General features: G+C 49.5%; 1 protein-coding gene across 3 annotated transcripts in view; it reads right to left on the reverse strand.

Moving 5' to 3' along the window:
- The window catches only part of USP32 (ubiquitin specific peptidase 32), a 1,745,589-nt gene that overhangs the window by 401,303 nt on the left and 1,317,952 nt on the right, over positions 1–26,334 (reverse strand). For all 3 annotated transcript variants that reach the window (XM_078679804.1, XM_078679802.1, XM_078679803.1), the window contains exon 30: positions 9,082–9,273. In XM_078679804.1, the coding sequence (XP_078535930.1) occupies positions 9,082–9,273 (192 nt within the window). The remainder of the gene's footprint in view (positions 1–9,081; positions 9,274–26,334) is intronic.

Raw genomic sequence — 26,334 nt, forward strand, 5'->3', positions numbered from 1 at the left:
TCAAAATGCATTACAAATGATGATTTTAATAAAGAGGACTGATCAGCAAAGGAAAAAAAGTTCAATGAGAACCTTTTAACAGTACACACAAGCAATCTTGCTGGGCAAAATATAAAATGAATAGAATTACATCAGAAAGCTTAGCTTGTGGAGGATAAAGCTGCTTTTTCTTCACACCAAGCAACACATTTAGATCAGCAGCCAAAATAATTTGAATTTGAGGATGGTAAGCGAACAGCCAAAAATATATCCACTACCTCTGTAGGAAAATCAAAAACTCTCAATTGATTCCACTCAATTGCCGTGAATCGGGATGTACATTGTAGAGGCTTGGAATCAGAACTCTGCCCTTCTTCTGGGACAGCAGGTCCTTCCAAAGTGAAAATGCCCAGTGCCACCTTAGACTGCTGAAGCACTTGTGATTGGCAAGATGATGCCAGTTGACTTTATCTGCTTGGATGTTGAGGAAAATAGCTAGATGACAGATAGTCACAGAGATACTGTGAGGTTCCATACACCACCACAGACTCTCAGTATCTAGACAGAGGATACAAAACCCTACTTAGGCCTGCTTTTTGACTTACCACATGGCTGTTGTATTGTGGACTGGCCTGCCATTGACAGAAGGCAGAAAAGACTTGAGGGCCAGCCGGATGGTGTACAACGCCTAAAGGTTAATTTTAATGGAAAGTGGGGTATGTCTGTTCCAAATGCCCATCGGTGAACATAGACCTCTTATCTCCCCAACATTAAGGTAGTAATGTTGCCCAGAAATGGCACGCACACCAGTAAGTTTTGGCTAGGTTAAGGAGAACAATATGCTACACGGCGAGTTCTCATCCTTGATCCACTGTTGCACATACTGGATTGCTTTATCTAAATGGTGTATGTTATCTGAAAGGTGGTTCCAGTAGGCCCATTGAACGCTAAGGTTCCACTGGCAAGCTCGCTTGTGCCAATGAGTATGAGGGATAAGCAGTATGCACTAATCGAGAAGCCCAAGATGCCTCAGTGCCATCAAGGCTGGAACAAAATGCTATCTCCTGAAATGTAAGGATCATGATCTGAATGTCCCAAACGTGTTGTAGGGGCAGAAAGGCCTTTGAAGTCACCAAATCCATAAATATATCCTATAAATAGAATACTTTCCATCGGCTGAAAATGGGATGTTTGCTTGTTGACATGGTGTACAGCAAAAAAGCGGTCACCTGCAGGTGGTCTGACATTCAGGAGTGAGTTGTCGAGCTACAAGAATAACCAAATCCAAAACTGCAAACACTGGCATGATATTTCTGAACACTCATTGGGGGCCAAGGTATGGCCAAAGGGCACGACGGTGAACTGAAAATGTTGTGGCTCAGCACAAAGTGGAAATACTTCCTGTGCGGCTGTAGGATTAGCACATGGAAGAACTCATCCTCCACTTCTAAGAAAACTATACAGCCTTCAGGATCCAAAGCTAAAAAGAGCCAGGCCAGTACCATCATCTTGAACTTCCCCTTCCTGAGGTCTACGGTCAGGCTCAGTCTCCCTACCTTCTTGGGGACGAAGAAGTATCATGAAAATCTAATGCCTTGAGAACCACCTCAATTGTGCCCTAAGCAAATAAGATTTGCACTTCTTCAGGAGAGAACCTCGGCATGATAAACCAATATATAGGCAAAAAGTGGGGGAATTCCAGTAGAGAAGAGTAGTCAAGAGGGTGTAACCAAATTAAACAATCTGATGGTCTCAGTGATCTGAATTAATTGCATGCCAGCACGAAAGACAATATATATTCCTGTAGAATGTGGAGCTCCAAAACAGGCACTGTCAGGTACCGAGTAGCTGCACTTCTATCATTTGAGTAACTTAACTTCTCAATAGGGGATTCAATCATTTTAATGGGAGAGTACCTGTACTTCTCAATAACAAACAGATATTTCTGGATAGGACATTCCATGTCTTTTAGATTTCCATTTCAAGCACTGTTTGTTAGCAATATAATGCAATGCGTTTGATTACCAATTATTCAATGTTAAGCATACTTAACAGACTGTACATGACAACAGGTGCCAAGTTGGGTGTGAGGCTCTAAAAACCGGAAGACAAAGCTTCATTTGTCAGTCTTTCAATGGGGTGAGCTTTGCTACCATAAGCTCGCTGTATTTCATATTGTTTTGTTCAGGATTTTACCTGAAAGAAATGTCACAATCGCAATCCAATAGGTGTTTGTATAGAGTATGTCAACTGAATAGCTGTCATCTTCACGTAGCAATATATGTGAGAGTCGTAGATCTCCAGTGTTGAGGTTAATTGGCTCTGTGATTCATTATAGGCCGTGTACTTAGTCATGAAAGAATTGAATGAAGAATCTTAGGTGAGTGTGCTAACTGCACGTTGCCCTTATGCCCTCTTCAAATTGTCTGCCGCCTTAAGGAAAAAGGAACCACTTTCTCACTACTGTAGTTGGTGAACTTTCTTTGATTCCAAGGGCATTTGGAACAGATGCACAAGTTACTACTTGTGTAACGATATATCTGTAAGCGACATTAGCTAGTGATAGATTCCTTACCTTAGAATATCCCCAGGCGTCAGACTGGATCTGGAAAGTTTCGCTAAGCAGTACCCCTGCGCGTCAGTAGGTGGCGTTGTGAGGCACCGCGTCCGTCGCTGGCGCTGTACGCGCCGAGATGACGTCACAGAGACTACTTAGGCGCCACCCATGAGCGTTGACGTCAGTTCTGTACACGACTTTCCAGCCGAAACGCAGAGACATGCAAGAAACTGACCATTGGTGCATAAAACTAGGGCCCTAAAAGGGGATGACCTTAACCCTAGTAATCAGTTCGCAGAACGAGGAGGATGGGCGGGGCGGTAAGGAATCTATCACTAATGTCTCTTACAGATATATCGTTACACAAGTAGTAACTTGTGCATCTGAAAGAGACATGTTAGTGATAGATTCCTTACCTTAGAATAGATACCCCAGCAATACCAACCCCGGTGGTGGGTCTGCGAACAAGATTGCACCAAAATGTCATGGAGCACAGAATGGCCAAAGAAGCTGTCCCTCCGGACCGGACTGTCAAGGCAGTAGTGCTTGGTAAACGTGTGCAGCGAGGCCCACGTAGCTGCCTGACAAATGTCCTGCAAGGGAATGCCGCGTCCCAAGGCAGTAGTGGCTGCAGTTGCCCTGGTGGAATGGGCACGCAGCCCCACAGGAGGCTCCTTACTGGGCAAGGAGTAACATGCTTTGATACACAGAACGACCCACCGGGAGATGGTCCGTTTGTGCACCGCCCAACCTTTTTTGGCGCCCACGTAGCCAACAAAGAGCTGATCATCCACCCGGAACTGTTGTGTACGCTGCAGATAGAATGCTAGTGCACGTTTTGGGTCCAGACGGTAGAGCATCTCTTCTTCTTTGGAAGGATGCGGAGGCAGAAAGAAGGTGGGCAAAGTGATGGTCTCCCCGATGAGGAAGGGCGTGACAACCTTCGGCAAGAAAGAAGGACGGGTCCTCAGAACCACCTTGTATGGATAAACAGAGAGGAAGGGAGGTTTGGAAGAAAGATCCTGGAGCTCACTCACTCTTCTGGTAGAGGTGATAACTACCAGGAAAGCTGTTTTCAAGGTGAGAAAACGTGAAGGACAGTTATGAAGGGGCTCAAAAGGAACACACATCAGAAAAGTCAAGACAAGATTCAAGTCCCACTGGGGCATTATGAAGGGCACATGCAGGAACGTATGCGTAATGTCTTTAAGGAAACGGTTAACAACCGGGTACTTAAAAAGAGAAGGCTGATCTGAAAGCCGTAGAAAGGCGGAGGTGGCCGAAAGATAACTCTTGATAGTGCCCAGAGCAGAGCCCTGCTGGGCCAAAGAGAGAAGGAACAGAAGAACCTCAGAATGAGGGGCAGAAAGGGGATCCACAGCCTTAGCTGTGCACCATGCCACAAATCTGTTCCACCTGCAGGCATATATCGTTTTGGTGGAGGGACGCCTGGCTGCCAGAATGACATCACAGACTTCAGGAGGAAGATCAAAAGGTGTCAACTGTCGCCGCTCAATCTCCACGCATGGAGGTGGAGGCTGGACAGGTATGGGTGGAGGACCGTCCCCTGCTGCTGCGACAGAAGATCCTCCCAAAGAGGCAGACGGATTGGGGGATCGACGCTCATACAGAGTAGCTCGGGATATCATACTCTTCGAGCCCAGTCCGGAGCCAAAAGAATGACTTGGGCCCGGTCACGCATGATCTTCTTCAGCACTCTGGACAGACGTGGTATAGGCGGAAAGGCGTACAATAGACGGAAGCTCAACTCGCGACGAAAAACGTCTCAGAGCGAGTGCCGCCTTGGAAATTACAACACGCAGAACTGATGACATTGCACGTTCTCTTCGGTGGCGAAAGGATCTAACCATGGCTCTCCACACTGCAGAAAGAGACCGAGTTCAGACGCCATTCGTGATCCATCATGCGCCGGCGGCTGAGTTTGTTCCCCCTGGCATTCAGAGAACCTGCCAGGTGTTGAACCACCAAGGTAATGCCTTGATGTTCTAGACATGTCCAGAGGCGCATAGGCTCCTGACATAGGGTCCACAACCCCATCCCGCCCTGTTTGTTGCAATACCACATGGCGGTGGTGTTGTCCGTGAACACCTGCACTACACTTCCCCAGACAGAGGGAAGGAATGCCTTCAGTGCAAGCCGGATCGCATGCAGCTCCAGAAGTTTGACATGGAGCCGTGACTCCACCGGAGACCAGAGGCCTCTGATCTCCGCCTCTCCCATGTGGCCTCCCCACCCCAAGAGGGACGCATCCGTCATCACTGTGTGCTCCGGTTGGGAAAGTGAGAGGGATCTGCCATGGAACCAATTGCAATTTGTGAGCCACCACTGCAACTGTCGTGCAGCGCCCTCCGAGATCTGGACGTGATCGGACAGGTTGCCCTGATGCTGTGCCCACTGGAACTTCAGACCCCACTGCAGAGCCCGCATATGCCATCTGGCATGTGTCACCAGTAGGATGCAGGAGGCCAATAGGCCTAGAAGCCCTAGGGTCATCCTGACTGAAACCCGGGATAGAGGCTGAAAGAGCAGAATCATAGCCTGAATATCCCGGACTCGCTGCTCGGGAGGATAAAACCGAAACAGCGGCGAATCCAGAACTGCTCCGATGAAAGGGGGCTTCTGAGATGGACTCAGGTGCGACTTCGGCACATTGATTGAGATCCCCAGCAAATGCAGGAGGTCGGCCGTAGTCTGGAGGTGGGTGACGACTGCCTGGGGTGCGCCCGCCTTCAACAGCCAGTCGTCGAGGTAGGGGAAGACTGACACCCCCGACATGCACAGATGAGCTGCGACCACTGCCATCATCTTCGTGAACACCAGAGGGGCACTGGTAAGGCCAAAGGGGAGCATGGCAAAACTGAAAATGCTCCTGGCCCACCGTGAACCGCAGGTAGCGCGGATGGGCCGGCAGGACGGGAATGTGAAAATAAGTATCCTGCAAGTCCAAAGCTACCATCCAGGGTCCAAGGCAGCCAGGGCCAGAGTCAGCATCTTGAACTTCTCGTTCCGAAGGAAGCGATTGAAGTCCCAGAGGTCCAAGATGAACGCAGGCCCCCCTTGTCGACCAGAAAGTAGTGGGAATAACAACCACTCCATATTTCCTAACCTGGAACGCACTCAATGGCCCCCTTGGCCAGGAGGGCTGTGACTTCCTGACAGAGAAGAGCCAAATGATCCCCCAACATGCGGTGGCACTGAGGAGGCATGGCTGGAGGGGAGGAAAGAAAGGGGAGCGAGTAACCGTGGCAGATTATCTGCAGCACCCACTTGTCCGATGTAATTTCGCAGCAGTGGTGGAGGTGGTGGCGGAAGCAGAGGGGGTAAAGGTGGACTGACCCGCGCGCTGGTTACCAGACCCGCCCCTGCGGAATCCACGGCTGCGGCGAGGCTGGTTCTGCACAGGCTTGTTGGAGTAGCGTGCCTGGGCGCCCTTGCCACAAAAGGAACGAAATTCAGGCATGGCAGGGTTCTTTGTGGAAAGACCCAAAGACTTGGCCGTGGCCCAAGAGCCTTTAAAGCCCTCCAGGGCATTGTCGGCCTTATCGCCAAAAAGGCGGGAGCCATCAAAGGGCATGTCCATGAGTGAGCCCTGGACATCGGGCGGGAACACAGTGGAACGCAACCAGGCGTGGTGCCGCAACGCCACAGTCATGGAAATCACCCTGCCCAACGAATCAGCGGTGTCCAAACCACACCTGATGGCAAACTTCGCCGCATCCTTGCCCTCCGCAATTGCTTGGGAAAGGACAGCCTGGATCTCCTCAGAACACTGAGGCAAGACCTCGGCTACCGAATCACACACTGCGTGGGAGTAATGGCCCAACAAGCAGGCGGTGTTAACCGACCGCAACCCCAAGCTGGCTGAGGAGAACAACCTCTTGCCAAATTGGTCTAGCCTTTTAGAGTCCTTATCCGGCGGAGCCGTGGGAAAGGCACTCTGCGATGTGGAGGCCTGAATGACCAGGCTGACAGGCGTGGGGTGAGTTGTAAAGAAGGCAGGATCACCAGGCACCGGACAGTGACGCCTAGCGACATTTTTATACACCGGTGCCCCCGAGGCCGGTCGCAACCAAGTGCCCAAGAGGACTTCGGTGAGGGCCTCAATGAAAGGGAGCAGCGGCTCTGACGACGCAGACGCCGTCTGGAGCACCTCCGTAAGGAGGTTGGTCTTAAGGGCCACCGTAGGGAGGTCGAGATGGAGAGCCTCCGCAGCCAGACGCAGCACCACGGTGTGGGAAGCGCCCTCCTCCATAGTATGTGGAGGAGAGGCAAACCCCAGGTCAGAAGACACATCAAGTTCGCCCGCATCTTGAAGGTCGTCCACCCAATCCTGCTCGGAGTCACACTGCCGGGCAAGGGGATCCTCGGAGCCATCCCAGTACTCGTCCCACTCTGGAGTAGAGGGAGCCGGCTGCGGCGGCAGGGCTGGAGCCAGAGAGGGGGCAAGCGGCACCAGGAACGGCGCCGAAAACAGAGCCGGTCGGGGCAGAGCCGGCGCCGTATCCCAATGCGGATCCCAGACCGGAACTAAATGGTCCGAGATCCGAGGCAGGGGTGGGATAAACGGCACCCAGTGCGGCGCCTGCGGCGGAGCCAGGGGCGGCGCTGTGGCCGGAGGCAAAGGCGGCGCTGGGGCCAGAGGCAAGGGCCAGCAGCGCTGAACCTTGTGGCGCCAGGGCCGGAGCCGGTACTGCCGGGCCAACAGGATCTGGACACAGGACCGCGGGCCCGAAGGTGCGCCGGCGGGAGCCCGGGGCCTAAAGAGGCGGTCCATTGCAGCAAAAAACTCTTACATCTGTTTGGGAGTAGCTGACGGACCCGGGTATAGCGGGTAGGCCGCGGGACTCAGAGAGCGAACAAGCTTCTTCAACTTCTTTTTATGGCATCGCTTACCTGAATCTTAAGGCGAAAACTTAGATCCTGAGGAGCGTCTGCTCCGGTCCCTCAAGCGGTCCCGCAAATGGCCCCTACACCCGGTGCGGCGGTGAGAGGAGTGCCAGACCTCCAGCAACTTCCAGCGCTGCTCACGCAAGGCCTTCGGGCCATGGCTGGACAGTCCAGAAAGGCCCAGGAGTCATGGTCGGTCTCCAGGCAGTAGAGGCACACATCGTGGGGGTCCGCCACCGACATGTTACGGCGGGACGACCCTCAAGACTTCAAGCCGGGCATCCCTACGTGCACCAGGAGCCAAGAGGAGGAGAGAAAAGTCTCAAAAAGTAGTCAAAAAATGACTGAGGTACGTGCTCCATCCGGATCTGCACTTTCGGCACGGAAAAAGAAAGAACTGACGTCAGCGCGCATGGTTGGCGCTTAAGTAGTCTCCGTGATGTCATCTCGGCGTGTACAGCGGCAGCGACGGACAGGGAGCCGCACGACACCACCTACTCACGCGCAGGGGTACTGCTAAGCAAAACTTTCTGGATCCAGTCGGACGCCTGGAGATATTCTAAGGTAAGGAATCAATCCCTAACATGTCTCTTTCAGAAATACCCCACAGTTCCGACAAGGGTGATGACCCGCAACAGAGGGCAAATCACAAAGTGTCTTACGCGTGTCTCTTTAGTGTGCCAGCCTTTGCCTCGTACGTAGCAACACATCTTTTATACAGTTACCCTACATAAAAACAAACTATGGTTTTCCATACTGATACTGTTCTGTGTTTAAAAACTTTCAGTTTGTATTCATTTTTTGTAATACTAACTTCATCTATGACGACGCCAGAAGTTAAAACTTTGTAAAGTTAAAAAAAACTTCTGGGTCGAACCACTAGATGGCAGAATAATACACATCATGTGAATCTTGAAGAGGTTCCTGTGGAACCCTTGCATATTTTTCTGGTAACTGAGATTTTCTGCCAGTCTACGAAGTATACAACTCTTCTGCTAGCAGAAAAGGAAGGAAGTAGCCCAATGCTCTGTGACACTATACTCCTGTAGCACTGTGTCTTTCAGTTTATCTCTCACAATAAGTGTGATCTTTCTGATTCTACTGCAAATGTAAATTCAGACCAGATGCACGTATCACCGACGCAAACGCAGGCGCACAATCTCAAGAAGCTGGAACAGGTTGGAGAATGAGGTTCATCTGCTGCTACCAGAAAATGGTACAATTTCGCCAAATCAGACTATGCAGGACTGATGAATAGACGCTGATATCTGCCTTGGGCTTTTAAAGAAGCTTTCAAACCTAAAGAGTTTGAGGAAGAAATGCTTTAATGGATTTAAAAAAGACAACACATTATGGTAAAAGCACGTCGCAAAACACTTCTTCAAACTTTTCATTTTCACTTCTGTGGTGAACTGAAAAAAAGGATCTGAAGTTTTCTAAACGGTTCTGTTCCTGGCCATCATTTCTGGGGGTAATAATGCCCTAATGTGTCAATGATTAGCAATGCTGCGACCCCATGCCCTGTGTGGTGGATGTTCTTCTAAAGTGTTTCTAGTTCCAGTCTGACACATGTGGTCATTCACATCTAACAGATCGACAGGATAATATTTGAAGTAGAAAAGGGAGATGAATCCTACCAGAATGGGCGGAAGCCTCCAAAGGTCAAGTTTCTTGGTTGCCAAGCAATGAGTTTTGCACTTGGAACAATAGTACATCTCGTCCTCTCCCAGTTCTTCCTCGCTGGTGAACGCCCGCAAACAACTGTCCAGGTTGATGGGCTCAGCCTGCGCGCGCCGACTCAGCTCAACACTTTCATGCTCTTCCACAATCTGAAGAGAAAGAACAACAAGCGCTCAGTCAGACAGTATTTGAAACATTCGCTAGGCTGGGGGTTAGGTCATTTGCCTTACAATAGTTTTATTTCCTCCATGGTGGATCACTGGCCCAGATGGAGATTTCAATATTACTAACCCACACAAAATCATTTCCACAATCTCGCTAAAGAACAAAATGTCACGGGTGGTCAGATTGACAACAACAGCTGGGATCTGGGGGTGACATTTCATAAATTCTTGGGAAAGAAAAGGATAACTAAAACGCTGTGGCGAGGAGAAGAAACGTGGAGATGACAGTGGATGTGGAAAACAAATACAACATACAGAAACCAGTGAAGGAAAAGAAAAAGTTACTTAATTTTAACTTCTGAAATTGGAGGCACCATCTCTTAAGTCATAAATGTTAGGATAACTGCTGCATGTATGTGAGGATCTTGAAACATTTTCTTTCTAACTTCTAAGTGTTCTTCTGGTATGGTAAATGCAGATAACCCACCGTGGCTCATCTAAAGCTAGCTTTTCCAGAATTATTTGAAGAGTTACAAGACTTGTCTGTTTATGAGCCCTGCGCACTATTTCCATCCAATAGAGTGGTTACAAGAACTCATCTGTCTTTCCTTCCAGCAGTGGCTTGCGAGGGCCACATTAACCTGCCTATCTCATTATGAATGAATGAATGATAGCATTTATAAAGCGCAGGCTTTCACTCCAATGGAACATCTTGGCGCTAGGGGTGGGTGTCGGAGGAGTGTGGTCTCCAATGTCGCTGTGGATTAGATAAGAGGAAGGGCCAGACTATCTGGAACTGTGAAAATCCAGGTTTTCGATTTTTTTCTTAAAGATAGATTCAGTCTGTGTTAGTCTCAAGTACGTAGGTAAACAGTTCCAGGCTTATGTCCCTAGTACAGCCATGGATTTTCCTCCTCTGGACTTCAAATGGAAATGGAGGTGTACAAGCCGATTTTCCTTAGAGGATCTCAAGGTGCGAGCAGGTACATAGACTTTCAATCAGGACCTGAAGTACTTGGGGCCATTTTGTTTCACAGCTCTAAAGGTGATCACAAGGATTTTAAAGAAAATTCTCTTGTGTATAGGTAACCAGTGGAGGATTTGAAGAGCCTCAGAGGCAGAGGACCCCGGCATTTTGAACAGTCTGCAGCTGTTTTAGAGTACTCTTATTTATGCCTGCATAGAGACTATTGCAGTAATCCAATCGCGATAGGATCATAGCCACTGCCACGGACTTGCGAGCAATGGCAGGCAGGAGATCAAGACATTTTTTCTGAGTTTTTATCCAATAAAAACAAGTTCCTGCAACCAACAGAGCCTGCTGGTGAAAAGAAAGAGAGGTATCAAAACGTACTCCTACATTTTTTGCAGTGTCCACCGTATTAGGGGGAGGGGCTGTGTCTGTTGGCCACAACATTTTGGGTGAGAAGTACATTTTCCCAACAGCAGAATCTCCGTCTTTTGGCTATTACATTTTAGGTGGTTGGTCTTCATCCATTCGAAGACAGGCGAAAGACAATGTTGGAAGTTTTCTTCGGCTGCTGTGGATTCTTTGTCCAGGGTAAGAATGAGCTGTGTATCGCCAGTGTAAGATACAGTCTCGATGTCAAAAGATGATATTTGCTCTAGCAGGGGCACCATATAAATGTTGAAAAGTGTAGGGCTCAAAATCGAGCCCTGAGACACACCAGAGTGCAGCTGCTTCTCTGTTGAAGTAAAGTTGCCGAGTGTAACTGATTGTCTTCTGTTTCCCAAAAATGATGTTAGTCAAGCCAGTGCCCTCTTTGAAATCCCTACTCTACCTGTTTACCCAAAGGCGGCATGGGAGACAGTACCTGATTGCCTGGGGTGTAGCACATTGTTTAATAACAGGAAATCATTTAATTGCTTATTTACAAGTTTCTCCGTTATCTTGCTTAAGCATGGCAATAAAGAAATAGGTCTAAGATTAGTCAGAGTCGGCGAGATGTTTCTTTTGAAGAGGTTAAACCGATGCAACTTTCCAACTGTACTACTGCCTGTCTAAATGAAGAGTTGATAATCTGATTAAAAATGGGATTAACAGTATCGATCAGCCCATGTAGAACTTTGGGGGGCAGGGATCGCCTGGAGAGGCTGATTTACATGTGAAGATGACCTATCTGGACTGTTCAAGAGTGATCTCATTAAAGTGATTCAACAACGGTCTGTTTTCTGGATTATGATTTGACTTTTCAGTAGATGGGGTATCTATTGTGAAGTCCTATTTAAGGTCACTGATCTTGTTATTGAAATATTCCGCTATCTGATCACATAGTTGTTGTGATGGGGGAATTTCTTGGTTAAAAATCTTAGGATGGCCACCTGAGTCGGATTTGGCCACGATAGTGGTTATTCCGAAGTCGCAGCAGCCGTCCCTGAGTTGTGCGGACTACTGCCCGATCTCGCTGATCAACACGGAGATTAAGCTCTTCGCCACCGTCTTGGCTCAGAGACTCCGACCCCTCCTGCAGGACCTGGTCCACCCCGACCAATGCGGGTTCATGCCGGGTAGACATACCCGCCACTGCATTCGTCGCCTCCACCTGGCCCACCGGGAGAGGCTAACCCCATACCTAGCCCTCCTTTTCATAGACTTCGAAAAGGCCTTTGACACGGTGAATTAGGACTACATGCAAGATGTGCTGGACAGGATGGGTTTCGGTCCCTCGTTCCGCCATCTCATCAAGGGTCTCTACAACAACCCCTGAGCCCGTGTACTCATTAACGGAGAGCTCTCCGAGGCCTTCCCGATCCGAAGAGGCACACGTCAGGGATGCCCTCTTTCGCCACTCCTATTCGCGCTGGCGATGGAGCCTCTGGCGGCGCTCATCCGACAGGACCCACTTCTTCGGGGCTGGGCCTGGAACTCGAGCTAAGTGGATAAGATAGCCCTATACGCGGACGACATGCTGCTCTATCTGGCAGATCCCGAAAGTTCTGGCCCCAGGAGCTTGAAGGTCGTCTCGGATTTCGAGAGGGTCTCTAGACTTCGACTTAACGCGGCGAAGTCCACTCTGGTCCCACTGCAAACCTCCAGAGAGTGTTACGACTGGCAATTGGTTATCCCCCTTAGGAGGCACTCGGTCAAATACCTTGGCGTTTGGGTAACTTCTACTGGAGCTTGAGTGGGCCCTGAATGTCACGCCCCTGGTTGTTAGGATAAAGGCGGACCTCAAGAGGTGGCAGACCCTTCCCCTAAACCCCCTAGGCAGAAGTGCGCTTTTCAAAATGATGGTCCTCCCCCGTTTCCTTTACATACTGCAAAACATCACGGTCCACCTTCCGGGTAGTTGGTTTCGTGAGCTTGACGGAGTCCTCACCCGGTTTCTCTGGGGAGGCGGGAGGCCATGCGTATCCCTAGCACACTGTCGCATTCCCCCCTTTGACAGGGGTATGGGGGTGACCAATCTTCACCTCTACTACCTGGCCACGAAACTTATCGTCATCCATGATTGGTATGCGGGCGGCTGGTCCGACCCTGCCTATCGTGTGGAACTCACTGCGCTGGAATTTGCACAAGTCCAGGCGCTTCTATATGGTAGTCCAGTACCACAGGCGATGGCCCCGATCACCAGGACGGTGTTTCTGGCTTGGCGCACGGCCCTACGGCTTGTGGGATGGGACCGAAAACTCACCCGGCAGACGCCACTCTGGCATGGATCCTGGTTGCGGGAGGTCTCGTCCCTGAGGGGGTTCCATAGGTGGGACCTCATTGGAGTTTCAGTGTTTGGGGATGTCTGGTTGGGGGACCACATCCGTTCCTTCGCAGACCTGCAGCAGCGCCACACTCTTCCCCACTCCCAACTTTATCGATACTTGCAACTCAGACACACCCTCTACACGCATGTCTCACCTCCTGTCTCCCTTCCAGAGTTCAGCCCGTTGGAGGCTCAGGTGATGATGGGGGACCTGGGTAGAGGGGGAGTGTCCCGCATATACCGGTCCCGGGTGAATAATAGTCCCGCTTCCCTAGATCGGCTTAGGACCCGCTGGGAGGGTTGGCTGGGCCCCCTAGAGGAGGCAGACTGGAGGGATGCCCTTATGGCGCCCAAAACCATGACCACGTCCTCCAAGCTGCCCCTGGTCCAATTATACTACCTCCAATGCGGCATACCTCACCCCGGCACGTCTATCCCAGGCCCGATTGAGACCCTCTTCAGCATGCCCGCGATGTGCCTCAGCCCCTTCCGACTTCTATCACATGGTATGGTGTTGTCCGGTGCTGGCGCCATTTTGGAGGGGGGTGGAGCTTGAGCTTACGCAGGCCTTGTGATGGGAGGTTCCACACGATCCAATGCGTATGCTGTTGGGGGGTCTTTGATGGCCTGGATGGCTCCAGGATGGACAAACGTCTCTTGGGGACAGCGGCGGCGGTGTCCAAAAGGGACATAGCAGCGCATTGGTCACAGGCCAAGGGACCTACGGTGCGGAGATGGTGGAGGGGAGTGAACTGGTGCGGGATCCAGGAGGAGGCACTATTCGAGGCTCGGGGATGTCCTGCTTTATTCAACAAAGTGTGGGGTAAATGGTTTAATATGCTGCCACCATGATGATCGGTCTTCCTTTTAATCTATGTCACACTGTAACCACCGTGCAAACTGCTGTGTTAAACTCTGACGGCCCGCCCTCATTTTTGTCATCAATCAACCCTGGCATGTTCCCTTTAAGGCTTATTGAACTGCAACCAATGAATTTCTCTGTTTTTATGAAACTAATAAAGTTGATTATCAAAAGAAAAAAATCTTAGGATGGGTGAAAGATTGAACAATTTTAAAAATAATTTTTTGATCAAACGATGCATGCTTAATAAGATTAGTATAATGAACTTTCTTTTCGTATTTGATCATCCTATGATATTCTTTTAGTGCTGTTCTGAAGATAGTGAGATTATTATTGTTATATTGCACCCTCCATTTACGCTCAAGATTTCTGCATTTGCCTTGTAGCTCTTTAGCTGAGGGGTGAACCAAGGGGCGGAGGTTTCCCCCCCCTACATGCTCTACTACATGTGACCACCGGGGCCATTTTGTTGGCTAACACGGTCAGCCAGTCATTGAAGATGCCTGTATCGATAATCGGATCTCCTGTTAGTGTGGGTTTACTTAATTCTGCCAACATATGAAGATTAGGATTTGATAAAATGTTGTTCCATTTCCTATTAGTAGTTTTACAAAGTTGCTCGGGATTTTGTTTGGCTGCATGAGAAGTACTATCTGCAATTTTAAAAGGGATGTACCTATGGTCTGACCATGTAAGTGTGGTAGTGGCATCCACTGTACGTTTGGTAAAGTTCGTACAGATTCCATCAAACGTATGTCCAGCCTCATGTGTAGGGTCAGTTATCAACTGCTTTAATCCTAGCGTTTCTATGGTTTCCAAAAAGTTTTTAGAGGTTGGAGAGTTATCTGTTTCTAAGTAGATGTGAAAATCCCCTAGTATAGTAAAGTTTGAGTATCTGACAATCAGGGCACTAAGACTATCAGCAAGGGTATCTACGAAGTCAGAGCTTGCCCCTGGGGGCCCGGTAGACCAGGGCTCCTGCAAAAACCACTGAGCTGGATAATTGGAAGCACAAGCCCAGACTTTCAGCTCCCTTAATGTCCGGGATATCAAATGTTAAGCATTTTATAGAGTCCTTGTGAATAATTGCTAGCCCCCCCTCCTTACAGGTCTGTCTCTTCTGGACATGGTATAACCTGGGGGAGGGACTGAACAATATCAGGGTTAGACCATTCTTTTAGCCATGTGTGAGAAGTTGGCCTGATGTGCAGTGCTCACTATTCTAGTGATCACTATATATCAGTCCAAACAACCCTTATTGATGATTGGTTGTAAGTCAACCTTATAGACCAGCTATCCTAGTAGCATGGATACGAGCAGTCTAAGGCTAAGACTCTAGAGGGCGTGTTAAGCCAGCTGTTTTACCATCACATTACCCCTTGAACACCCAGTGAAAGGACACCACACAAGTTGTTATGAAAATAAACAGTGTATTTATTTATAACAAGACTACCCTGGCTCTTTATGAGACAGGGAGCTAAGCACACAACAAAACTCTTACGAAAATACTTAAGTTAGCACGTTATACACAAATGCCCGAGGGGCACGAAAAACCATATACGCTAAAAGTGGAATGCAAATTACTAGCAGGTAAGTAACAGTTCTAATAGGCTTTGGAATCGCTAGGACTGGACTAGGGAATCGTTAGATTACTACTAGGAGGCCTAGGGGACTCGGGTGCAGAGTGTGCACTCTCACGCGGGATGCGGGACAAAGTCTATGGAAGCTAGAATTCACAAAGTTAGTGTTCACGGGCGAACCCGACCTGGTAGGGAGAAAACGACAGTGGATCCTGACCCTTGGATAGTGAGGCTATGCTGGGACACCGGAGTGCCGAAGTTACCTAGCCCAGGGGCTGCAGCTGCATAGGTCTGAAAAGACGTCGGGGATCTCGTTGCCGGACCAGGAGCCTGGAAGGAAGAAGTTGCTGGCAGGCGACCAGTGAAGGAAAGTTCGATGGATCCGAGCCTGGATCAAGGAAGAAGAAAAACCTGAAAGCAGAGGGGACCAAGTTCTTGAATCACTAGCCAGTGATTAAGTGGGCACCAGGATGGCACCGGGCGAAGTCACCGCAGTCAGGTGAGTGGGCACTGCTGGGCTCTGCAGTCTCTCGGACCAGGAGGCGTTGTCGGCGACCAGGATGGAGGTGCGAGCTGTCCCACGAAGGATGAAGTCGTTGGCGTCGAAGTTACCCAGGATTGGGCAACAAGCCTTGGCTAATTCAAGCCCACGCGGTGGACTCAAAATGGCGTCTTGAGTGGACCAGGAGGGTCCAGGGTGCTCCTCTTCTGGAAGGGAGCAAGGGCCAGTCTGGAGCAACCAGACCAGCAGCAGAAATGTCGTCGGGCGTCGTCAGGAAGGCCACAAGCCAACGGGCTAGTAGCCAAACAACGCGGTGAGCAGCGGAAAGCAGAAGGGCCCCACGCAGATCGTGGAGATGCTGGGGGGCTGCACTTCGGAGCTGGAGCTGCTCAGAGTCGGGGCTTCTCGGACCCCAAAGCACTCACCAGTAGATTACTCGGCGGGCTTGCTGGAAAGAAGTCGTGCAGTCTTGCAGATGGCCGGTCCCTTGAGGTCTCGTCGCACCCACGGTTCTCAGCTGGGCTGTAGAGATGGGTAGAGGTCAGAGGTGCCAGGGAAGCCGGTTCTCGTCGAGCTGGGCAGTCGGATTCCGGAGGAAGGACTTACAGCAGACCGCAGTGTTCTTGGATGGTGCCTGCGGATGCAGGGTGACTACTCCTTAGTCACAAGGGAGAAATCTTAGGAAGAAGTCTTGAGTTCCTTTCGCAGAAAGTAGTTTCAGGATTCAAAGATGATCTGATTTGGAAGGGGGCCAGTTCCTACCTTTATCCTGTAAAAGGGGGCTGGCACGCGACTAGGTCCTGCCCTATGGGTGGGACCAGGAGGGGGGTGGTTACACCCACTTCCTTGGCGGGCTTTCCCCAGGCCAGGGGCTGGAGTGCCCCTGGAACTGGTTTCAGCCGGCCTATGCACAGTGAGCACCGGGGTGCCACTTGCAGTCACCTTCCTCTAAAGCCCTGCCTACCTACAATATACAAAACCCTGTCTGGGACGGTGCTGGCACCGCCCCTGGCAGGAAACCCTTTGTCCTTATCTCCTGCTCTGGGAGGACTCCCAGCAGCAGGAGGGCAGACTTGTGTCTCGGTGGCAGCATCCATTTTGTGGAGCTGAGGCTCTGTTTGACTTTAACCGGGGTTAGGGGTTACATACATGTCGTGTCCCTCTAGAAGGGTGGAATGCTAACCCCGTCGCCAGAATTGGCGAGGGGTTAGTATTCCAATTCGTATGACACCTTACTCGACATGTTTTGATAAAGCGATACCAGAGTTGGCATATAACCGCGAGGATTATAATGCACTTAAGAGTATATGGTATGCGATATCATGGAAACGGCTAAGGGATAGATCCCGAAAGCCGCAGACAGGCTCAGCTCATGCCAGAGCACCATCTCACACGATTCCAAGCACTCTGCCTTCAGGATTGTTAAGGCCTGCCATAGGAGTGACTGATAGGAGATCTGTGTGTCCATTTTAGGGTTAGATATAGGTATACTATATCTAAAGCAAAGGGTGATTACACCACCTTGCCCCAGCTGTCAAGCAGCCAGTTGTGTCAGATTTGGATGGCCAGCCAGGGGTGGCATAATACATGCTGCAGCCCCTGGTAGGCCCTGGGTACACCTATGCCCTGGGTACCTAAGGTACACTGTACAGGGACTGATAAGGTGACTCAGTATCCAATTTAGATATGTACCTAAGGTACATGGAATCCATTTTACAGAGAGAGCAGTAGGCCTGGGGCCCTGAATAGCAGGGTCCCAGGTCAACTAAGTCAGAAAACCAGCAAAACACCAGGCAAAAAGTTGGGGGCAACCATAGTCAGGGATCTACCTTCCTACATAACCCCCCCCCAAACGAAAGGAGATAAGGCTAGCCTTGCCAGGTAAGCCTATATTGCCTGAGTGGCCATATAAGGAAGTACCAGCACTGGCATGGTTACCCCCTATCTCATGGTCCACTAAGCAATCCCTCACCCTAAGGGTGTCTGAGGGTCTCCACCATAGGGAATCTCTACCTGTGGTGTGTTTTGGCAAAGTAAAAGGCTGGTGCTGAAATGGAGTACTGAAGTGAGGCTCCACTAATTTTGGGCTCAGCTTCCTCCAATCATTTTCCACCATAGAGGCCTTTCTTTCCAAGACTGAGTTGTTTTGGGCTCTCAGGGTCAACCTCTGGCTACCTACAGCTGGAGGTTGGGTCCCTCTGTTTGGCTCACTGGAGGGACAGGTCAGGTTTGGGGCCCTCAGGTCCCAGGTTTGGCTGTGCCCAACAGTGTCCATCTGTGGGAGGTCCCTAACTAAATTTAAGGGGGATCCCTCAGGAGTTGGTTTTATTTTCACTTGGCTAGGACTACTAGCTTCAGTGCCCTTAATCTGCTGATTAGGGAATTCTTTTGGACAGGGGGCCCTTTGGGGTCCACCACTGGCCTCCCTGACCTCTACAGCCCTGGGCTGACTGAGGCAGGGTAGAGAGGGGCAGGTTACCTGCTCCAGACTGGGTCCCACCTTGGAAGGGTCCACTGACATCAGGGGTTCTGCCAGGCTAGGCCTGACTACCTCTGTGGCAGTTTCTTCACAAGGGGTCAGATCAGTTCCCTGAGGAGGCTGATCCTTTCCTAAAGTCTGGTGGGAGGGAGATTTCTCTTCCTCCTCAATACTCTCTGTCTGAGTGGAGTGATCCATAGTTTCAGGCTTCACAACACTATCATCTGTCTGAGTTTGAGCTGTGGCCATCACAACTCTCCCAACTTTTTCAGGAGGGGGCTCAGTTTGGGTGTGGGCTGTTACCATGACAGCCTTGACAACCTGTTCTGGGAAGGAAGTTGTCTGAGATTGGGTTGTGACTGGCACAACCCTCCTGACCTGTTCAGGGAGGACATCTTGGACTGGGGCTGCGGCTAACACTGCCCCACTAACCTTACCATGGGGGTTTACCATCCTAGAATGGGTTTCTTGCTCTACCTCAGCCCAGGCTGAGGTCTCTAAATCATTCCCCAGTAGGCAATCTACAGGCAAGTTGGATGTCACTGCCACTCTCTTGGGGCCAGTGACACTTCCCCAGCTGAGATTTACTACTGCCATGGGATGAGTTTTCTTCACTCCATCAATGTTTACCACCTGGTATGTGGCACCAGGTAAAAGTTGCCTTGAGGGGACTAGACTCTCAGTCACCATGGTGATGCTAGCCCCTGTATCTCTATAGGCCTCAACTTTCATTCCATTGATGAGGGGCTCCTGTCTGTACTTGCCCAAAGTGTTGGGACAAGTTGTGAAGTTGGCAAACCCCATGCCAGTCTCACAGACAAGAGTATCTAAGTTTGGGGACCTGGTTAGGCCAGAGTCCCCAGGAACTCCCAAAGTAAATGCACCCAAATTCTTGGGGGCACTCCCACCACCTGGGGGACTACTACTAGTAGTAACAGGAGGTTTGGGAATGTTACTTGGGGGTATGTTTTCCTTATTGTTATTCTTTGGGCAACTGCTGTCAGTTTTTAAATGACCCACCTGTTTACAGGGATAACAATAAGGTTTCTTCTGGTTGTTGGAAGGATTCTGGGACCCACCCCCCTCAGAGGATTTTTGGGGCCCTGATGTGGTTTGATCTGTAGATTTATTCCCACCCTTCTCTTGAGGCTTGGTTGATTCCTTTTTCTGGTCACCACCTTGGTTCTTGGGCCTAATCCTGGTTCTGACCCATTTGTCTGCCCTCTTACCCAATTCTTGTGGAGAGGTCAGATCAGAGTCTACCAGGTGCTGGTGTAATAACTGGTTCTGACAATTATTTAAGACTTGCTCTCTCATAATAAGATTATACAATCCTGTGAAGTCAGTAACCTTGCTACCCAGTAGCCAGCTTTCCAAAGCCTTAGTGGCACAATCAACAAAGTCTGACCAGTCCTGAGACTGAGTTTTCTGGGTGTCTCTGAACAGCAACCTGTACTGCTCAGTGGTTAAGCCAAACCCATCAACCAGTGCATTTTTCAGGACCTGGTAATCATTAGCATCCTCCACTCTTGTAGTGAGGAGCTTATCTCTACCTTTACCATCAAAGGAGAGCCATAGTATAGCTGCCCACTGACTCTGGGGAATGCACTGCACAGTGCAGGCCCTCTCCAGAGCAGCCATCCATTTCTGGATATCATCTCCTTGCTTAAAGGGGGGCACTATCTTAGTCAGGTGTTTAGTATCTAAACCCTTCTCTCTATCTCTTGGGAGATTGCTGCCACCAGTGGGAGCTAACCCACTCATCTGCTGCTCTCTTGCCAGGGCAAGCTTCTCTTTGGCCAGGGCAATTTCTTCCCTTTCAATCCTCAGTTCAGCTTGTCTCATCCTAGCTTCATGCTCTCTTCTCTGAGGGGAAGTAAATCTCCTCTGTGGAGGATTCCTTCTCCCCTGAGAAGAGGCATTAGAGTGCAGAGATCTATTGGAGTCCCTAGAAAGAGATCTATCTCTCCTAACTCCAAGGTTAGGCCCACTTCGGGTTAGTACTGGGGGTCCCCCAGATCCTAGCCCAAGTAAGTCTAAGTTGGTCCTAGTTAGCCTTCTGACTACCTCAAGACCCTTGTCTACCTCATCCCCAGAGAGTACCTCTTGATCCTCCTCCTCAACTGCTGAATCAGTGTTGGGGAGGTCTGGATCCCCAGAGGTTCCCTCTAAGGCTGGCATGTTCTCATGTAACTGAGAAAGCTTTCTGGCATCATATGTCTCTAAGAGACCTATCAGAAAGGGAGTGGTGGGGTTAGACCCCTGCTTCAGTTTTCTGGAGACACAGATCTGTCTCATCTCCTGGAAACTGAGAGCTGCATATCTTGAAGTGACCTGTGGAGGGTCAACACTGACCAGGGGAGTCTCAGTAGAATCTCCCTGGGTAGACATGCTTTTCTAGTGAGGTGTAAGTGGTGCACTTACCTACACTATATGTTTGCCTACTGATCCCTTGCTAGAGTTGTAGTTTAGGGTGTGCTAGGCCCTAGGAGCTACAACAGCTGGTTCAGTAGAACTCAGAGTATTCTAAGCTAAGTTATATGTACCTTTAGTACTTATGTGATCTTTCACAAGATATTCTTAGGGCATGTGTGGTAAAACAACAGCAAGCTCAAATCCCAACCGCTGCTCACCAATGTGAGAAGTTGGCCTGATGTGCAGTGCTCACTATTCTAGTGATCACTATATATCAGTCCAAACAACCCTTATTGATGATTGGTTGTAAGTCAACCTTATAGACCAGCTATCCTAGTAGCATGGATACGAGCAGTCTAAGGCTAAGACTCTAGAGGGCGTGTTAAGCCAGCTGTTTTACCATCACATTACCCCTTGAACACCCAGTGAAAGGACACCACACAAGTTGTTATGAAAATAAACAGTGTATTTATTTATAACAAGACTACCCTGGCTCTTTATGAGACAGGGAGCTAAGCACACAACAAAACTCTTACGAAAATACTTAAGTTAGCACGTTATACACAAATGCCCGAGGGGCACGAAAAACCATATACGCTAAAAGTGGAATGCAAATTACTAGCAGGTAAGTAACAGTTCTAATAGGCTTTGGAATCGCTAGGACTGGACTAGGGAATCGTTAGATTACTACTAGGAGGCCTAGGGGACTCGGGTGCAGAGTGTGCACTCTCACGCGGGATGCGGGACAAAGTCTATGGAAGCTAGAATTCACAAAGTTAGTGTTCACGGGCGAACCCGACCTGGTAGGGAGAAAACGACAGTGGATCCTGACCCTTGGATAGTGAGGCTATGCTGGGACACCGGAGTGCCGAAGTTACCTAGCCCAGGGGCTGCAGCTGCATAGGTCTGAAAAGACGTCGGGGATCTCGTTGCCGGACCAGGAGCCTGGAAGGAAGAAGTTGCTGGCAGGCGACCAGTGAAGGAAAGTTCGATGGATCCGAGCCTGGATCAAGGAAGAAGAAAAACCTGAAAGCAGAGGGGACCAAGTTCTTGAATCACTAGCCAGTGATTAAGTGGGCACCAGGATGGCACCGGGCGAAGTCACCGCAGTCAGGTGAGTGGGCACTGCTGGGCTCTGCAGTCTCTCGGACCAGGAGGCGTTGTCGGCGACCAGGATGGAGGTGCGAGCTGTCCCACGAAGGATGAAGTCGTTGGCGTCGAAGTTACCCAGGATTGGGCAACAAGCCTTGGCTAATTCAAGCCCACGCGGTGGACTCAAAATGGCGTCTTGAGTGGACCAGGAGGGTCCAGGGTGCTCCTCTTCTGGAAGGGAGCAAGGGCCAGTCTGGAGCAACCAGACCAGCAGCAGAAATGTCGTCGGGCGTCGTCAGGAAGGCCACAAGCCAACGGGCTAGTAGCCAAACAACGCGGTGAGCAGCGGAAAGCAGAAGGGCCCCACGCAGATCGTGGAGATGCTGGGGGGCTGCACTTCGGAGCTGGAGCTGCTCAGAGTCGGGGCTTCTCGGACCCCAAAGCACTCACCAGTAGATTACTCGGCGGGCTTGCTGGAAAGAAGTCGTGCAGTCTTGCAGATGGCCGGTCCCTTGAGGTCTCGTCGCACCCACGGTTCTCAGCTGGGCTGTAGAGGTGGGTAGAGGTCAGAGGTGCCAGGGAAGCCGGTTCTCGTCGAGCTGGGCAGTCGGATTCCGGAGGAAGGACTTACAGCAGACCGCAGTGTTCTTGGATGGTGCCTGCGGATGCAGGGTGACTACTCCTTAGTCACAAGGGAGAAATCTTAGGAAGAAGTCTTGAGTTCCTTTCGCAGAAAGTAGTTTCAGGATTCAAAGATGATCTGATTTGGAAGGGGGCCAGTTCCTACCTTTATCCTGTAAAAGGGGGCTGGCACGCGACTAGGTCCTACCCTATGGGTGGGACCAGGAGGGGGGTGGTTACACCCACTTCCTTGGCGGGCTTTCCCCAGGCCAGGGGCTGGAGTGCCCCTGGAACTGGTTTCAGCCGGCCTATGCACAGTGAGCACCGGGGTGCCACTTGCAGTCACCTTCCTCTAAAGCCCTGCCTACCTACAATACACAAAACCCTGTCTGGGACGGTGCTGGCACCGCCCCTGGCAGGAAACCCTTTGTCCTTATCTCCTGCTCTGGGAGGACTCCCAGCAGCAGGAGGGCAGACTTGTGTCTCGGTGGCAGCATCCATTTTGTGGAGCTGAGGCTCTGTTTGACTTTAACCGGGGTTAGGGGTTACATACATGTCGTGTCCCTCTAGAAGGGTGGAATGCTAACCCCGTCGCCAGAATTGGCGAGGGGTTAGTATTCCAATTCGTATGACACCTTACTCGACATGTTTTGATAAAGCGATACCAGAGTTGGCATATAACCGCGAGGATTATAATGCACTTAAGAGTATATGGTATGCGATATCATGGAAACGGCTAAGGGATAGATCCCGAAAGCCGCAGACAGGCTCAGCTCATGCCAGAGCACCATCTCACACGATTCCAAGCACTCTGCCTTCAGGATTGTTAAGGCCTGCCATAGGAGTGACTGATAGGAGATCTGTGTGTCCATTTTAGGGTTAGATATAGGTATACTATATCTAAAGCAAAGGGTGATTACACCACCTTGCCCCAGCTGTCAAGCAGCCAGTTGTGTCAGATTTGGATGGCCAGCCAGGGGTGGCATAATACATGCTGCAGCCCCTGGTAGGCCCTGGGTACACCTATGCCCTGGGTACCTAAGGTACACTGTACAGGGACTGATAAGGTGACTCAGTATCCAATTTAGATATGTACCTAAGGTACATGGAATCCATTTTACAGAGAGAGCAGTAGGCCTGGGGCCCTGAATAGCAGGGTCCCAGGTCAACTAAGTCAGAAAACCAGCAAAACACCAGGCAAAAAGTTGGGGGCAACCATAGTCAGGGATCTACCTTCCTACACCATGTCTCCGTGACAAAAAAAAATCTAGATTAAGGTTCAGAACTAGATCATAAATATGCATGGCATGTTTTCCTAGTGACCTAACATTCACCAATCCGCAACAGAAAGGTCTAAGATCCAAATTTGGATTAATGTTGTGGATATTGCCAGGAATAGAGATCATATTGGCATCTAAACTAAGTTCAAAATGACAATTTATGCAGGATGCTAAGCCTGTTATTTTGTCTGGGTGGAGATGATGATGCCAGTCACTAGCTGGCATGTTAAAAGCCCTTAATTCCTCACCAGAGTAACAATAGTTTTGTCCATGACCGGCAGCATATCTGGCCCTTGCCATGTTTGGGACACGGACGGGCGCAGACGGGCTTGCCTTAGACGCGCCTTCGGCGCACTCGCTGCGCGTGTCCGGCTCAGCATGTGGAATTTATTGCTGGCCAGAAGAAGATCGACGCACTATGCTCCTCCCACCAGAACACCTGAGGTGGGGAGGAGTGTCTGGGAAGCCCTTCCGTACAATCGGAATAACCGTGGCGGACCGAGGGCCACAGAAAAGTTAAAAATACATTAAGCGTTTCAACATTAACGTCTCATTTCCAATATTAAAATTGTGGCAGTACATGTAAGAAAGAGCCCAACTGAGAGACCCGTTCTCAGTGCAAAGTGCGGATAGATAGAAGATAGCAGCAATGTATTTCTAAAGAGGATTTAGCAATTAGCAGCAAATAGTTTTAAAAAGAAAGTAAAAACAGCAAAAACGAGCGTTAAAGGCAGACCCTTCAGCACTCACCTATTATCAGCCATCCAACTATAGATGAAGGGTCTCTAAATTCTTTACATGTGAAGAGACTAGTATATTTGCCTAGACCGAAAAAAATAAAATAAGGAATAAGAAAATCAAAACAACTCTTTATTAACTATAGTCTCGTATGTATTTGTCTTGCCATGCCAAAACAATCTCCAGTGTTATTTTAGCTTACCGATTAGGAAACAGACCATTATTAGGAAATGTTAGAGCACCTATCACTAGGGGAAAATACCGTTACTGTAGCAGGGTTTAAAAATGTTCAGCTAAATGAAATACGTAAAGCCCCTACTTGATAATCTGTCTACACCTCTACTAAACAAACAAGTTATGTACCTTTGGTAAATTTCTCACGGATCTGGTATCTAACCACAGATTTGTGATCATTTTAGATGTCAAAAGAGTTCAGTTCATAGAACAGGGAGGCGGGATGGTAGGTGACAAATCAGCAGTTACACAGATTATCCGCCACAAATATTCTTACCAAAGTAACTTGCTCTTCTGATAGGCTGTTCTAATTGCAGATTCCTCACATTGTAAATAGATGCCTCAACCATACCTCCAAAGGTGGTGGGTCTGTGAACTGGCTAGTCGCAAAATGTCCAGTAGGACTGAGCGGGAATGCTTTGTGAACATGTGTACCAATGCCCAACTGCCGCCTGACAGATAATCAGGATAGACACTTCCCATGCTAACATGGTGTTAGCACTTTGGCTTTGGTTAAATGAGCGTGCAAGCTTTCATGGGCATGCTTCTTCGCCAGTGCATACCAGATCTTTATGCAGAGAACAATACATCAAGAGATGGTCCAATTTTGCACTGCCTTGTCCTTCTTTGTTCCAGAAAACTTTACAAAGAGCTGATAGTCAATTCGTTGTTCCTTGGTGCAATAGATATAAAAGCGAAGTGCCCTCTTAAAATCCAAATGAGGAAGTCTCTCTTCCTTCTTATGGGGCTAAGATGGAGCAAAGAATGCAAGAAGGGTGATAGCTTGCCTGACATGAATGAAAGTGACCACTTTTGCTAGAAAAGGTAACAGTAACGTGAACAAATTAAGACACTGTACATTCAAGGCAGTGGCGAAAAGATCCAGCAAGAGTTCTCCCCATTGCTGGAAGATGCCCTGTGTCACTTCTAGATCTAAACACCATTCAGGATCTACCAGGTGTGACAGGCGGAGTTCTTCTTTCAACATGGCATTCAAAGATCCCACCAGGTGGTTCAGGACAAAGGGAATGCCATGATGCTCCAGAGATGAAGTGCCTCTTGGCACAGAAACAAATATTGCAGCTCGTTACAGTAACATATGGCAGTGATGTGTGAGAGAATCGGAACAACCCCCCTTTGATGGACTGTTGGCAGGCTGTCAGTGCCAGTGAAATGGTTTGCAACTCCAGGTTAATGGAGAGGAAGATAACGTTGGAACAACAAAGTCGTCTGATGGGATGACCTCACCTAGATGTCCTTCGCATCCCAGCAGTGATACGTCGGTCACCACTGATAGCTCTGGTTGGGACAAGGAGAGGGGTCCACTGCCAGTCCAATTGCGGCTGACCAATTCCGATCTTTTGCAACAATTGCGGAAAACTGGATGGATTTCAATAGGTACCCCGGGTGCTGGGCCCATTGTGATTATATGTTTCAACACAGACCTGGAATGCAAAATACCAGAAGATCCACACATCCTCAGAAACACTCTCAGAGACCAAAGACCAAGGATGGAAAAAAAGG

This window comes from Lissotriton helveticus, chromosome 3_1, assembly GCF_964261635.1.
Source record: "Lissotriton helveticus chromosome 3_1, aLisHel1.1, whole genome shotgun sequence".
Taxonomy (NCBI): Eukaryota; Metazoa; Chordata; class Amphibia; order Caudata; family Salamandridae; genus Lissotriton; species Lissotriton helveticus.